At 46.8% G+C, this 14,473-nt stretch overlaps 5 protein-coding genes across 5 annotated transcripts; 3 read left to right on the top strand and 2 right to left on the bottom strand.

The window, feature by feature from the left end:
• Positions 1-947: 947 nt before the first annotated feature.
• LOC149433184 (histone H4) lies at positions 948-1,265 on the top strand. Its single transcript, XM_089664538.1, has one exon. It carries the CDS (start codon positions 954-956, stop codon positions 1,263-1,265), a length of 312 nt encoding a protein of 103 aa, XP_089520664.1. The 5' UTR covers positions 948-953.
• A 1,752-nt stretch (positions 1,266-3,017) lies between these two features.
• Positions 3,018-3,491, bottom strand: LOC149433185 (histone H2A type 2-B). Its single transcript, XM_089664536.1, has one exon. It carries the CDS (start codon positions 3,466-3,468, stop codon positions 3,076-3,078), a length of 393 nt encoding a protein of 130 aa, XP_089520662.1. The 5' UTR covers positions 3,469-3,491; the 3' UTR covers positions 3,018-3,075.
• A 272-nt stretch (positions 3,492-3,763) lies between these two features.
• LOC149433186 (histone H2B 1.1-like) lies at positions 3,764-4,231 on the top strand. Its single transcript, XM_089664539.1, has one exon. The coding sequence runs from the start codon at positions 3,786-3,788 to the stop codon at positions 4,164-4,166; it is 381 nt and encodes a 126-aa protein (XP_089520665.1). The 5' UTR covers positions 3,764-3,785; the 3' UTR covers positions 4,167-4,231.
• Positions 4,232-8,693: 4,462 nt separating this feature from the next.
• LOC149433187 (histone H3) lies at positions 8,694-9,164 on the top strand. Its single transcript, XM_089664541.1, has one exon. The coding sequence runs from the start codon at positions 8,694-8,696 to the stop codon at positions 9,102-9,104; it is 411 nt and encodes a 136-aa protein (XP_089520667.1). The 3' UTR covers positions 9,105-9,164.
• Positions 9,165-9,903: 739 nt separating this feature from the next.
• Positions 9,904-10,627, bottom strand: LOC149433188 (histone H1.5-like). The gene has a single exon (XM_089664542.1). It carries the CDS (start codon positions 10,625-10,627, stop codon positions 9,959-9,961), a length of 669 nt encoding a protein of 222 aa, XP_089520668.1. The 3' UTR covers positions 9,904-9,958.
• Between the last annotated feature and the right edge of the window lie 3,846 nt (positions 10,628-14,473).

The following is a 14,473-nucleotide window of genomic DNA, read 5'->3' on the forward strand; positions in this document are numbered from 1 at the left end:
TCGCTGTCATTACATTCTGCCCGCCGGGATTGTGTAGATCGTTCCAGAGAAATATTCCGCCCGATTATACCGCCAAATCCGACCTGAGAACTGATCAGATGAGACATTTATCCGAGAAGTATTATCATCGCTTTCATCCCAAGTAGATGTATTGATGAGTCTGGAGATGGATTTCCATATTTACCGAATCATGTAACACATTGTGAATACAAGTATTGTAGATTCCATTATCACATCTGTATACGATCATGTCACTGACCGATATTTGTGTCCCTCCTTCAGACATGTAGCAGTTACAGATCCCCCCTCCCCCCATATCACATCCAGAATATTCATAAAAACAAATGTGAAATGACTGGTAGGAATAAGGAGACTGCCAGAGAAATCCGGACAATGTATCCAGAGAGAACATATGACATGTCTGAGGAACCAAATCGGTTTCCTCCTCCAAATCAGTCACTAAAAATCATCCAAATGTTTACAAGGGTCTAAATCAATGAAATTCTCTTCGGAGGAATGAATCGTTGTGACCCCGCCCCTTTCCATCAGTCTCCTTCAGGTCCGCTCGGAATTATAACCAGGAACGTGGGGCATCGGTATAAATGTTTGTGTTGTTTATTTCCAAGTCATATTTATCAATATTAAATTGCTGTTAACAATAGTAACTGGTGATGATGGTTTGTGTTCTGAAATGTGAAAGATGAATGTTTCTGTGTAATCTCCGAGGAAGAAATAGAAAACCATTGAGAAGAATGAAGAGATTTCTCTCCTGGAGATGGATTTATATATTTGAAATGTGTATAATGGTTACAAATGAATCAAATTTTGTGTAATGAATAAGTGTGACTCCGCCTCTTCCCAGGAAGGTTCCCATCAGGTCCGCTCATACTCTATAAAAAGAAGGCGGGCCCAGCCCAGAGCTCAGTCTGTGTTTGCAGCAAAAAAGAGTCGTCATGTCTGGTCGCGGTAAAGGAGGGAAGGGTCTGGGGAAAGGCGGCGCCAAGCGCCACAGGAAGGTGCTCCGGGACAACATCCAGGGCATCACCAAACCCGCCATCCGCCGTTTGGCCCGCAGAGGGGGAGTCAAGCGCATCTCCGGCCTCATCTATGAGGAGACCCGCGGAGTGCTGAAAGTCTTCCTGGAGAATGTCATCCGCGATGCCGTCACCTACACCGAGCACGCCAAGAGGAAGACCGTCACCGCCATGGATGTCGTCTATGCTCTCAAACGGCAGGGACGCACCCTCTACGGATTCGGAGGATAAATCCTCACAACCCCCCCCCCCCCCTCATCGTCACAAAGGCCCTTTTCAGGGCCCCCCACCTTCTCATACAAGGGGCTATTGATTGATCATCTCCAGGGTTCTATCTGCTCCTCCTGGGGGGAGGAGGATTGCCGCTCATTCCAATAATGGAGATGGAACTATCCGTAAGTCATTCTATATAACAGGATGACGTCATGGATAGATAAAGTTCAGCAATTCCACTGATTGCATAGTGTGTGATCAGTAATCGGGATGGATCTGGTTCGGAATGCCATTTTGCATTATAACGTCTGAGTGACATAAACATGTCGGTGATCGCAATGTGCATATAACGATTGTGGCCAATCTGAGCCCCGAATAATGAAAGGGTTAATGGATGCTCATACAAAGAGAAACACATTTGATTCTTCAGATATGTAATATTTCCTCTATCGATTCATTGTACATATTTATCTGGCAGTGTCATGATTACCTACTTTTACAAGATATTTCAATATTCTGGATGTGATGGGGGGGGGGGGGTCTGAAATTAAGGACATGATCGTATACAGATCTGATATAGAATTGTACAAAACTTTATTATCATGTAGAAAGGTAGAGATCTATGACATGAATAATGTCACTGATGTTCTGTATGTTGCAGGGGAGGGGATCCTGCATTCTGAGAAGACAATATATGAAAGTAATCATCAGAATCCATTTCTAGTCATTGTGATTTAGTCCGCAAACACATTGCATATAGAGGATCCTGGGGACAGAGATAACAGAACAAGGACTGACATGACTCAGTAATCACCGTCATCCCTGACTAATCAATACAACTGTCTGGAATTAAAGCGGTGATATTTCTCGGATGTCTCATCTGAGGATCTCCTTTGTTCTCCGGCTCGGATTTGGCGGTATAATAGGGCAGAATATTTCTCTGGAACGATGTATACAATTCCGGCGGGAGAATTTGAAATCTGAGCCAATCACAGCTGTGGGCGTTGTCTCCATCAGCCAGTAATGTATTTTTTACGAGAAGTAAAAAACAAGTATTCGGAGATCTCTATTCCTAGTGCAGGAATTTCTCCATCTTGTCGGGTTTTGAGTACAAATAAAACATTTCACATGAATATCTGCAATGCTCGGAATGAATGGAAGGATTGATCGATCTTCTCGGATATAACGGTAAATGGATGCAGATTGTCGGTAACGGTCCATAGAACTCCGGCGGGAACGTGGAATGTATTAGACAATTGAAGCAATGACAGTTGATTATTCAAATAAGAAAAAACAATGTGGGGAGGAAATGATCTGATCAGGAAATGTGATAATCTCACTGAAATCCTTTTCTATTTTTACCTTTTAGAATTCGGATGTGAAAACCGGTTATCAGCTACAAATAACCCGCCCAATCCCGGGGCGCCGAGAGATCACTTTCTCCCCAGAAAGTTCAACATAGAAATCCTTCCCGGCGTCCAAACGTCTTCCTATGGAGAAGCAGAGATGACACCCGGATGTAGAGGAGACTTACTGTCCGGACGGGGGAAGGATTTCCACCTTTTCGAATTGTCATTACAAACACGTGACAGCTTCCATCCCAGAACGTCCTTTACTAATCCGAGATCTACAGAGCAGGACGGAGGGAAGAAGTCGCCGACTTTCCTCCTCCACCCCCCAGACCCCGAGACTCCCATAGAAGCGGGAGATAGAGAGGAGTGTGGGATTAGTGTCCATAGAAGCCGTATGGCCGCCCTTTGTATGGAGATGTGGGGGGCTCTGAGAAGAGCCGTTGTGTTGGCGGATAGAAGGGAATCCTGTGGGGGGATTACTTGCTCTTGGCGGCCTTGTGGCTCTCGGTCTTCTTGGGCAGCAGCACGGCCTGGATGTTGGGCAGGACTCCTCCCTGGGCGATGGTGACGCCGCCCAGCAGCTTGTTGAGCTCCTCGTCGTTGCGGACAGCCAGCTGGAGGTGTCGGGGGATGATGCGGGTCTTCTTGTTGTCTCGGGCGGCGTTGCCGGCCAGCTCCAGGATCTCAGCCGTCAGATACTCCAGGACGGCGGCCAGATAGACGGGAGCTCCGGCCCCGACCCGCTCGGCATAGTTGCCCTTCCGGAGCAGACGGTGAACACGACCGACGGGGAACTGCAGACCGGCCCGGGACGATCGGGTCTTGGCCTTAGCCCGAGCCTTGCCTCCTTGTTTGCCGCGACCAGACATGATTGGATGACTGACGAATCACACACAGATAGGCCCCAGCAGCCGCTTCCTCTCCTTTATACACTACATTCTCTGACGTCACACGCTGTGATTGGTTGCTTTAGAATTCAACAAATAGGGGTCAGACTTGTTTCTACACCAATCTGTACACGAGGATAGACAGCATGACGTCACTTTCCATCACATGTCGGCGACCTCCAATAGGAAGTGCGAGGCAGTACAAAACTCCTTTGCATAGGCCGCCTATAAAAGCAGCACATGAGGGCGGCTCCAGCACACTTTCCCCGCAGCCAGCCAAGCAGTGGTGAACCCTGATCATGCCTGAACCAGCCAAGTCTGCGCCGGCGCCCAAGAAGGGCTCCAAGAAAGCCGTGACTAAGACCCAGAAGAGGGACGGCAAGAAGCGGAGGAAGACTAGGAAGGAGAGTTATGCCATCTACGTGTACAAGGTGCTCAAGCAGGTCCACCCCGACACCGGCATCTCGTCCAAGGCCATGAGCATCATGAACTCCTTCGTCAATGACATCTTCGAGCGCATCGCCGGCGAAGCTTCCCGCCTGGCTCATTACAACAAGCGCTCCACCATCACCTCCCGGGAGATACAGACCGCCGTCCGCCTCCTCCTGCCCGGAGAGCTGGCCAAGCACGCCGTCTCCGAGGGCACCAAGGCCGTCACCAAGTACACCAGCGCCAAGTAATCCCCCCGCCCCCCGGGGCCCCATCATCCCAACAAGGACACAAAGGCTCTTCTAAGAGCCGCCCACCATTCCAATCACTGAGCTGTCATCACATTGTATTGCCGCTAGAGGTCCCCCACACGTCACACTTACACTGGACATTCGTTCTAGGGACGGACTAACCTGCCCATTGGGGGGATGGGAGGATTGGCTGCAATGCTCAACACTCCCATTAGGTGTCACTATATTACACACATAGACGGGAAGGATTTTCTTGTTTCTCTTTTCTGCTCTGCTTGATACATTGTTACACGTAGTAGAGGCGAATGTTTAACTCTTCACTGACTGATATATGTGCGGCTGTAACATGGCATCATAGGAAATAATACAGAAATTATGGAGACATTACTCCATATATTACTAGGAATAGATTTACTGATTTCATATAGTACAAGATGTGGAAAGCATTACATTTCAACGGTTTTATTAAGAAACTGGAAAGTTATGTTTTAAAAATGAAGATTTAAAAAGTTCAAACGCCTGGGGAAGAATTGATTAATTTCTGATAACAATGTGGTTATTATGGGAGGAATATAATGGTTAAACATTACATTTCACCTTTTTTAGATACAAATATGGGTAACATTATTTTTATATCTGGTATTATGGGGGGAATATCATGGTAATTCTTAATCTATTGTGGATAAGCAAATGCATACAATTATTTTTCTGCATGAGGATTATGGGTGCATTTTTGTGGATACATATGTGAAGGATCATATTCCATCTGTTTATGAATATATTATGGGTATAGTTATTTTTCTACATGTGGATTATGGGTGGATGATTGAAGATACACATGCCAAAGGCAAAGCTATACCCATATTCTTAGGATAAAAAGGTCAAATATTTTCTCTACATTGGGGATTATGGATGGTATATCATGGATAAACATGCCTAGGAACACATTTGACCTCATTCTGATATGAGAATAGCTATTTTCAATATGGAAATTAGTGGTGTATTATTGTGGAAACGCACGGCAAGAACTGTATTGAACCTATTTATGAAAAGATTTTGGGCATAATTATTTTTCTACATGTTGATTATGGCTGGAATAACATGGTTAAACATGCCTAGGAACACATTTGACTCCTTTCTGATAAAATAGTTATTTTTCTACATATGGATTATTGTGAATACACATGCCAAGGACCATATTTGACCTATTTCTGAAATAATTATAGGTATAGTTATTTTCTACATGGGTAATATGACTGGGATTTCATGTTGAATTTGCCAAGGAACACATTTGACTTTTTTGTCATAAGAATATTGGAATAGTTATTATTCAACATGTGGATTATGAGTAAAATATTGGAAATACACATGGCAAGAACCATATGTAACCTATTTCTGAAGATTCTGGGCATAATTATTTTTCTACATGGGGATTATGGGTGGAATATCATTGTTAAACATTCCTAGGAACACATTTTATCTGTTTCTGTTAGTAATATGAGAAGAGTAATTTTTTGGGTGGATGATTTTGCACATACACATTTGAAGGACTATATGTTACCGTTTTCTCCCAATAATATGGGTAAAGCCATTTTTCTAAATGGGGTTTATGGGTGGAATCTCATGGTTAAAAATGTCCAGTAATACATTTGACCTTTTTCTGATAACATGATAATAGTTATTTTTCTAAATGGGGGTTATGGATGGATCATTGCAGATGCACATGTCAAGGACCATATTTGACATGATTCTCTTAAGAATATGGGTATAGGTATTTTTCTATATGGGGATTATGGGTGGAATATCAAGGTTAGACATGCCTTGGAGCACATTTGATTTGTTTCTGACAATAATATGAGACTGGCTATTTTTCTACATGGGGATTATGGGTGGAATATTGTATCTTTTTTAACATGCCTAGGGACATATTTGACCTATTTCTGAAATGATTAGGGGTTTAGTTTTATTTATACATGTAGATAGTTGGTGGAATATCATGAGTAAACATGCCTAGGAACATATTTTATTAACTTTTCTGATAGGAATATGAGAAAAGCTATTGTTCTACTTTATAATAATGGGTGGATGATTGTACATGCTGAGGAATATATTTGATAGTTTTCTAATAAGAATATTAGTATAGTTATTTCTATACATTGAGATTATGGGTGGGATATAATGGTTAAACATGCTTAGGAACTCATTTGACTTTTTTTTCTGATAGGAATATGAGAATAGCTATTTTTCTACATGGGGATTATGGGTGGATTATCGTGGATATACATGCCAAGGACCAGATTTGACCCGTTTCTGATAATATGTTTATAGTTATTTTTTTTTGCACAGGGATTATGGGTAGAATATAGTGGTTAAACATGCCTAGGAACACATTTGACCCCTTTCTGATAAGAATGTGTGTATAGGTATTTTTCTGCATGGGGTTTTTGGGTGGAATATCAAGGTTATACATGCCTAGGAACACATTTGACTTTTTTTCTGATAAGAATTTGAGAATAGTTATTTTTCTACATGGGAATTATAGATGGATTATTGTGAATACACATGCCAAGGACCATATTTGACCAGTTTCCTATAGCAATATTGTTATATTTATTTTTCTACATGGGGAACATGGGTGGAATATCATGATTAAACAATGCCTAACAATACATTTGACTTGTTTCTGATAAGAATCGTTATTTTTCTACATAGGGATTATTTGTTGCAATTACAAAATAATTAGTGCCAGAAAGTTGGGTCTCTGTCAGAGGTCATGGGTCTTTCTGCAGGACAATGTCCCAAAGCACATGTCAAAAAGCACCCAGAAATTATTTCAAACAAAGCTCTGGAGAATAATGAAGTGGCCAGCAATGAGTACAGATCTCAATCCCGTAGAGCACCTGTGGAGAGTTCTCAAAACTGCATTTGGGAAAAGGAACCCTTCCAATCTGACAGACCTGGAGCAGTTAGCGAAAGTAGAGGGGTCAAAAATCTCACTGATGGTTACAGGAAACAATTGAGTTCAGTTATTTTTTCCAAGGGGTGTGTGAATATTAAATTGAGGATGCCAATCATTTTTTAGAGTCCATTTATGGAGTTGTGCGTGGAATGTGTAAGATTTGGCATTTTGTTTGTCCAATTTTTTGTGTCAGACCAATACAAACAAAAGAAATAAACATGAGAATGCCAAAACATTTGTCATTGCAACAATTTTCTGGGTGAAGTGGTCCATTATCTGACAGAAATGCAGGGGTGCCAATGTTTTGTTCATGACTGTATATTTAGTGGAATGTGTAACCATGATACTCTGCCTAAAAGTGGAATATATAAATATATATATATTTTTTTTAATGTGGGGATTATAGGTAATCTCTGATAAAAACTTTTTTTCAGAGAAGCCTATTCTTCCTCCACCTAACAATTTTACATTTATGTTAAACATCAGCTCATCTCCCCCCAATTATTATCTTTTGTATCACCTGTCTGTCCCTTTTAGATTGCAAAATCTAATGAGCAGGGCCCCCTGATTCCGCATGTATTGAATTGTATTTCTAACTGTACTGTCTGCCCTCATGTTGTAAAATATTGTGCAAACTGTTGGCTCAATATAAAACCTGTATAATAATATTAATTCCCATATTCCTATAAGAAACAGCTTACATATTTTATGCTGGATGTGTACCCATGATATTGCCCCCATAAACACCACAAACAAAAGTAATTTTACCCATACTCTTATCTAAAAAGGTAAAATGTATTATGTGGGATGTGTAAACATGATATTCCACCTATTTTCCCCATGTGGACAATGATTATATGCATGTTCTTATCAAAAATAGGTCAAATATAGTCCTTGGCATATGTATCTACAATAATGCACCCATCATCTCTATGTAGAAAAATAACTATACCCATAATCCTTTCAGAAATGGGTCAAATATAGTCCCTGGCATTTGTATTCACAAAAATACACCCATAATCCCCAGTTAGAAAAATAACTATTCTCATATTATTATCAGAATCAAGTCAAATGTCTTCCTAGGAATGTTTAACCATAATAATCCACCCATAATCCCCATGTAAAAAAATAAATACACTATACAAGGGGTCACAATCTTTACCAAGTAATTATAGACCTGTTATTTTAACTTCTATAGTTGGGAAGATACTGGAGAGCAGAGGCGTCCTTAGGGTTGGTGTCACCCCCTTCGACGATCCCCGCAGAATGGATCTGATTATTAGCAGATCTCTGATTAATCTTCTCTTCTTTGGTAGTAAGGAGAGCTCCGAGCATTGTATGATGTGGAGGAACTCCCCTCCCCCACCCTTGACACAGCGGGCTTCTCTACCTACAGAGATAACGTGCAGATCCTGGCGGGCATTTTGAAAATCCCGCTCTTTTCATGTAACCCAATCATTAGAAGGTGCGTGACGTAGTTCTCCAATCAGAGGGCAGGGATGTGTATAAATAGCTCTGCAGAGCGGAGGCGCATTATGTTCGCAGTTGCAGACAAGAGAGTAGTAGAGATGGCTCGTACCAAGCAGACCGCCCGTAAGTCCACCGGAGGGAAAGCTCCCCGCAAGCAGCTGGCCACCAAAGCCGCCCGCAAGAGCGCCCCGGCCACCGGCGGAGTGAAGAAGCCTCACCGCTACAGGCCCGGCACCGTGGCTCTCCGAGAGATCCGCCGCTACCAGAAATCCACCGAGCTGCTCATCCGCAAGCTGCCCTTCCAGCGCCTCGTCCGAGAGATCGCCCAGGACTTCAAGACCGACCTGCGCTTCCAGAGCTCCGCCGTCATGGCTCTGCAGGAGGCCGCAGAGGCTTATCTCGTCGGACTCTTCGAGGACACCAACCTCTGCGCCATCCACGCCAAGAGGGTCACCATCATGCCCAAAGACATCCAGCTGGCACGCCGCATCCGCGGAGAGAGGGCCTAGACCCCCCGCAACAGACATTCCACACAACCCGCCAACCAACGGCTCTTCTCAGAGCCCCCACCTCCCCCCACACAGAGCTCTACACTACCGAACTACAATGACTACAACACCCGGGAACAGGCTTCTGTTGTCGGGGAAATCTCCGCACTTCCTCCCCTCACCCCCCCCCCCCCCCCCCGACCGCCATTCCTTTATTTCTAAAACGCTCATAACTCCAGACATGGAATGTAAGTGATTCGTACAATGAGATCCATCCTCCAAATGGCACCTGGAAAGCCGCTCCCCGTGTTGTATTGTGTTGTAGAGGCGATCCATCCATAGGAAGGAGTCCATTGTCCGCACAACACGATGTTCTCGGTGCGATCGTTAGATCCCGTCCAGAGGATGATGTGTCCCCGATCATTACATGGCGTTTCCGTACAACTTCCACAATGGCCGCAATAATAATGAAGGCTGGGAATTCCTTGTAGAAGGATCGGGAAATGTTCATTGTTACCCCCCCCCCCCATCCCACAGACAGTGTGCGGGAAATGTTCATTGTTACCCCTCCCCCCCCCCATCCCACAGGGTGCGGGAAATTACAGATCTCCAATCCGCATATTACCGATGTCGGTGTGTGTGGAGGGGGGTCGGGCCTGTGAAATGTATCGGGAGGGATCTCTCCTTTGGCAAACCAGTAATCATTTGTAGGATTGGAGGAATCATTGGATGACCTATAAGAGACAAGTGTACAATGTGAGGAGGAGGGAGAATGCGGCTCGTGATCGGTGTATGTATGGAGAGCTCTGTTGGGAGGAGGTGGGGGGCTCTGAGAAGAGCCTTTGGGGGGTGGAGATGAAGGAGGTCGCCGCCCATTATTTCTTCTTCGGAGCGGCCTTCTTGGGCTTAGCCGCCTTCTTAGCTGCCGGCTTGGCCTTAGCGGGACTCTTGGCGCCTTTTTTCGGCTTGGCTGCAGCTTTGCTCTTCTTGGGGCTCTTGGTCACCTTCTTGGCTGCAGCCTTTGCTGGTCTCTTGGCGGCCGGCTTCTTCTTGGGGCTCTTGGCTGCGGTGGGGGCTTTGCCGGCCGCCTTCTTTTTGGGGGACTTGGCGGCCTGTTTCTTGGGCTTGGCCGCAGCCGATGGCTTCTTGTTGCTCTTCTTGGCGGCGGCCGGTTTCTTGGGCTTCGCCTTGGCGCCGTCGGGCTGCTTCTTGTTGATTTTGAACGATCCGGAGGCCCCATGGCCTTTGACCTGGACGAGGCTCCCCTTAGTCACCAGCGCCAAGAGGGCGATCTTCAGGCGGCTCTTGTTCTTGTCCACATAGTATCCTCCGGCGGACAGGACCTTCTTCAGGGCGGCCAGGGACACCCCGCTGCGCTCCTTGGAAGCGGACACGGCTTGGACGAGGAGCTCGGACACGGCGGGACCGGACGCCTTCTTGATGCCTTTCTTGGCTCCTCCGGCTGACGCCTTCTTAGCCGGCTTCTTCTTGGAGGCGGCCTCCGCTGGAGGAGCGGCAGCTGGGGCGCTCTCAGTCTCCGTCATGATTCCACAAAGTCTATCGGACAAATACGTTTCCCTCCTGTGCTGGCCGGAGGTTATATGCTAAACGTCCTGCGCTGCTATTGGTCGGTACACAGCAAGCTGCCTGCACTGCTATTGGTTACACATCAGACACGCCCACTGGCTGTCATTCCAGTGTTGGAGTATATTCTCTCCCTTCATGTGTTTCCCGGTAGATATAAAACCGATTTTATACCGAAATAGAACGATGTCCGATGTGCACCGGGGAGCCGATCTGCTCCCTGGACTGTCACTTATCGGGGGTCACTTCCAGCTGTCAGGAGTTGCTCACGAGGCTGAACACAGAGGCTGCAAACACAACCATCCTCCGGAGTGGGGGGCCCATTCTGCTTTCTACCTGCTTGGGGGGACACATTCTACCCACAAAACAATCTGCTCCCATCCCCCACTACAATCCGCTTCACATTACACGAGGGAAGAGGGGAGATCGCCAAACATTTCCCTCTAATACACAACTCGGCTCATCTCTAGCTGACTACAAGGAGCCGGGAACAAAACATCGGCCGATCACAGGAGATCCTTGTGTCCTGTCATGGCAGACATTGGGACAGATACAAAGTGCTCCGCCCATTACAGGGTGTCACGTGTCATGGCCTAGGTGTCATTATTGGATCATCATCACAAATGGACATTGACAGCCAAATCCTGCCAATGACTTGATTGCCGCATTTCACTCCACAGCTCCATAGACTGCTCAGGGGGGAGGTTTGCTCGGAATCCTCGGATCTACAATATGATTTGATGCTTTCAGTGATGGAAGTCAATCCATCACATTTGGATTCCCTGAGAGATCATTTCAGGAATAGGAAGTTTGCTGCAAATCCCATTCTTGTCTATCATGTGGGGAATGTGGAGAGGAAATGTCGGCTATTTGGAGGGGAATGAGCGGTGGGGTTCCTCTAAGACCAACACATGTCTACTGACCCTGACACTTCTTTTCTTTGTACTAACATGTAAAAGCCTCCAGGGTGTTCCCTTCTCCTCAGTCCAAGGAGAAAGAATTGCACCGACAAGAAGGGAATACACCAAACGATGGACCTGAAAACAACAAAGTATCGCCGACAGGATTCACTTGTTACAATGATTCTAATCCGGATACAATCCCCTCCCCAGATAAGCCATGGCCTAGTGCCCTAGAAGTCACAGGGAAGACATGTACCCCCCCCCCCACACACACACACACACACACACACACCTATAAGACTGTTTTGTTGTTTTTCATGTGGCATTGAGGGCAGGATTGAAAATGCACACAAATAAACAAACAAGAAAGGTTTCCCATGTTGGACAATGAGGATTGCAGCGTTTTTTTCTGCTCTCTGCGCTCCATCTTCGGTGTTTGTCCTGTTTAGTGTTCTCAGGTAGAGGGAAAGTAAAGGAATATTGCCGAATGTTGAGTTGTCACCAGAATATGACCATCAAGAGTTAAATACATCACCTGGGAGACTTCACCCCTTTGATGAATATGTCAGCTGTCATGCAACGCTCCACTCTCCCCCCAAGAGCACCGCTCCTCTCTGTCCACAAAGCACGGCTCCTCTCTATCCGGGACGGACTAACCTGCATATTGGGGGGGGGGGGGGGGGGATTGCCTGCAATGCTCAACACTCCCATTAGGTGTCAGTATATTTTACACACATAGACGGGAAGGATTTTGTTGTTACTTAAAACATATTTCTCTTTTCTGCTCTGCTGGATACATTGTCGCAATCCATCAACATTCGATTCCCCCAGAGATCATTTCAGTAATGAGACCTTAGCTGGAAATCCATGGGACTTGGCACGGGGGTGGCGGCTGAGGACACGGCGGAAAAAGAGGTGGTAGAGGCGGACATGCTTGCTGGACCAAGGACGTGCAAACGTGGAGGCAAAAGCGTCGTGACCTGTCCAAGTTGCTGGTGCGGCTGTGCCGGCACCACGTTCACCCAGTGGGCCGTAAATGACATGTACTGTCCCTGACCGTAGTTACAGCTCCACACGTCGGCGCTGCCGTGCACTTTGGCAGAGACCGACATGCTCAAAGACTGGCCCACCATCTCTTCTACATGTGAATGCAGGGCTGGCACTGCCTTTTGGGCAAAGAAATGACGGCTTGGCACTCTCCACCGCGGCGCGGCACAAGCCATCATTTCTCGGAAAGGTGCTGAGTCCACCAGTTGGAAAGGGAGGGACTGCAGCACCAGCAACTTGGACAGGAGGACGTTCAGCTTTTGCACCGTCGGGTGCGTGCTCGCAAACTGTTGTCTCTTGGATACGGATTCCAAGAAAGACTGTTGACGGAATCCGAGAAGAGGAGTAGCAGGAGAAGGAGCATCTGAACGAGCGGAAGATGCCAACGAGCGACAACTCCCCTCAGCAGAGGTGTTGGAGCCTTGACTGGCTGATAGAGGGCGATTGACGACGTCGGGTGACGGAGCAAGTAACGGAGCGGGTGATGGAGCGGGGGCTGGGGCAGGCAGAACCGCCGTATGTTTATCACGGTTTTCCCAGGCCACCGAATGGTGACGCTGCATATGCTGACGCAACGCTGTAGTCCCAACATGGGCCCCCTGGCCACGCTTGACTTTCTGGCCACATAGTCGACATACGGCTACGTTTACTTCCTCGGGCGGCTTGAGGAAAAATTGCCACACCACCGAGTAGGAAACTTTGCCCCCGCTACTCTTCACTGGCTGACTGCTACTTCCTCCGTGCGCACCGGCACCACTACTGGCCGTGGTGGTAGGCTGCAGTGGAGCTGGTGCTCTACTCCGTGGACGTTTGGCTCCACTGACACTGATGCGACCCTGCTGCTGTCTCCTGGGCAACCCACCGACTGTTTTGCTCGCTGCCAAGCTGCCACCCTCTTCTCCTGATGATGCGGAAGAAATTGCCTGATGACGACGAGGCTGCCAAGTGCGATCAACCTCCTCATCATCAAGTAGGGTCTCCGCCTCACTACTAGCCCCCTCGGCTGCGTCTGGGTCAGGAGACAGACCTGTCTCTAGACCGGCTACCGAGCCACTCTCCTCGCCAGTACTTGTTCGCTTGGCTGCTGAAAAGGCCAATGTCTCCCCCCGTTCCTGACCGCCCTCTGTTAGCTCTTCCTCACTGTACAGTGGGGCTGAGCCCACAGCATGCGATACTTTGCTTGGTGAGGGAACAGCAAAGGACAGGGGCAGGTAGAGGACACGTGATTTCAGTGGGCTTGCTCCCGGGCCATGCCAACTAACGGTTGTGTCTGACGTACCCACCGACCGTTGGCTGTAGGTGTCAGAGGTGACCTGGGAAGAGGAAGACGACCGAGCCAACCAATCAATGACGGCAGGGTTGTCGGTGGAGACACGACCGCTGGATGACATCGGGAGCACTGGCCTCTGGCTGCGAATACTGCTGCCTCGACCCCTTCCTCTGCTGCCACGTCTGCTCGCTCCTAAAACATTGCCTCCTCTGCCACTCCTCTGCATGTTGTCTGACATACTATTTAATTCAACGATTAGGTGTCCCTGAGTAACAATTCTCTGGCACTCAGTAACAATTCTGTCTGTCCCTGAGTATGAATTCTGTGGCCCTGAGTAACAATTCTGTGTCTGTGCGAGTAACAATTCTGTGTCTGTGCGAGTAACAATTCTGTGTCTGTGCAAGTAACAATTTTGTGTCTGTGCGAGTAACAATTCTCTGGCACTCAGTAACAATTCTGTCTGTCCCTGAGTAACAATTCTCTGGCACTCAGTAACAATTCTGTCTGTCCCTGAGTAACAATTCTCTGGCACTCAGTAACAATTCTGTCTGTCCCTGAGTATGAATTCTGTGGCCCTGAGTAACAAT

The sequence above is a fragment of the Staurois parvus genome, unplaced genomic scaffold (assembly GCF_062004578.1).
Source record: "Staurois parvus isolate SC_StPar_1 unplaced genomic scaffold, SC_StPar_1.0 ptg001939l, whole genome shotgun sequence".
In the NCBI taxonomy this organism is placed as follows: Eukaryota; Metazoa; Chordata; class Amphibia; order Anura; family Ranidae; genus Staurois; species Staurois parvus.

What these genes read in the sequence shown, in the direction of transcription:
- LOC149433188 (XM_089664542.1), bottom strand. Translation starts at nt 10,627, where the DNA reads ATGACGGAGACTGAGAGCGCCCCAGCTGCCGCTCCTCCAGCGGAGGCC.
- LOC149433185 (XM_089664536.1), bottom strand. Translation starts at nt 3,468, where the DNA reads ATGTCTGGTCGCGGCAAACAAGGAGGCAAGGCTCGGGCTAAGGCCAAG.
- LOC149433187 (XM_089664541.1), top strand. Translation starts at nt 8,694, where the DNA reads ATGGCTCGTACCAAGCAGACCGCCCGTAAGTCCACCGGAGGGAAAGCT.
- LOC149433186 (XM_089664539.1), top strand. Translation starts at nt 3,786, where the DNA reads ATGCCTGAACCAGCCAAGTCTGCGCCGGCGCCCAAGAAGGGCTCCAAG.
- LOC149433184 (XM_089664538.1), top strand. Translation starts at nt 954, where the DNA reads ATGTCTGGTCGCGGTAAAGGAGGGAAGGGTCTGGGGAAAGGCGGCGCC.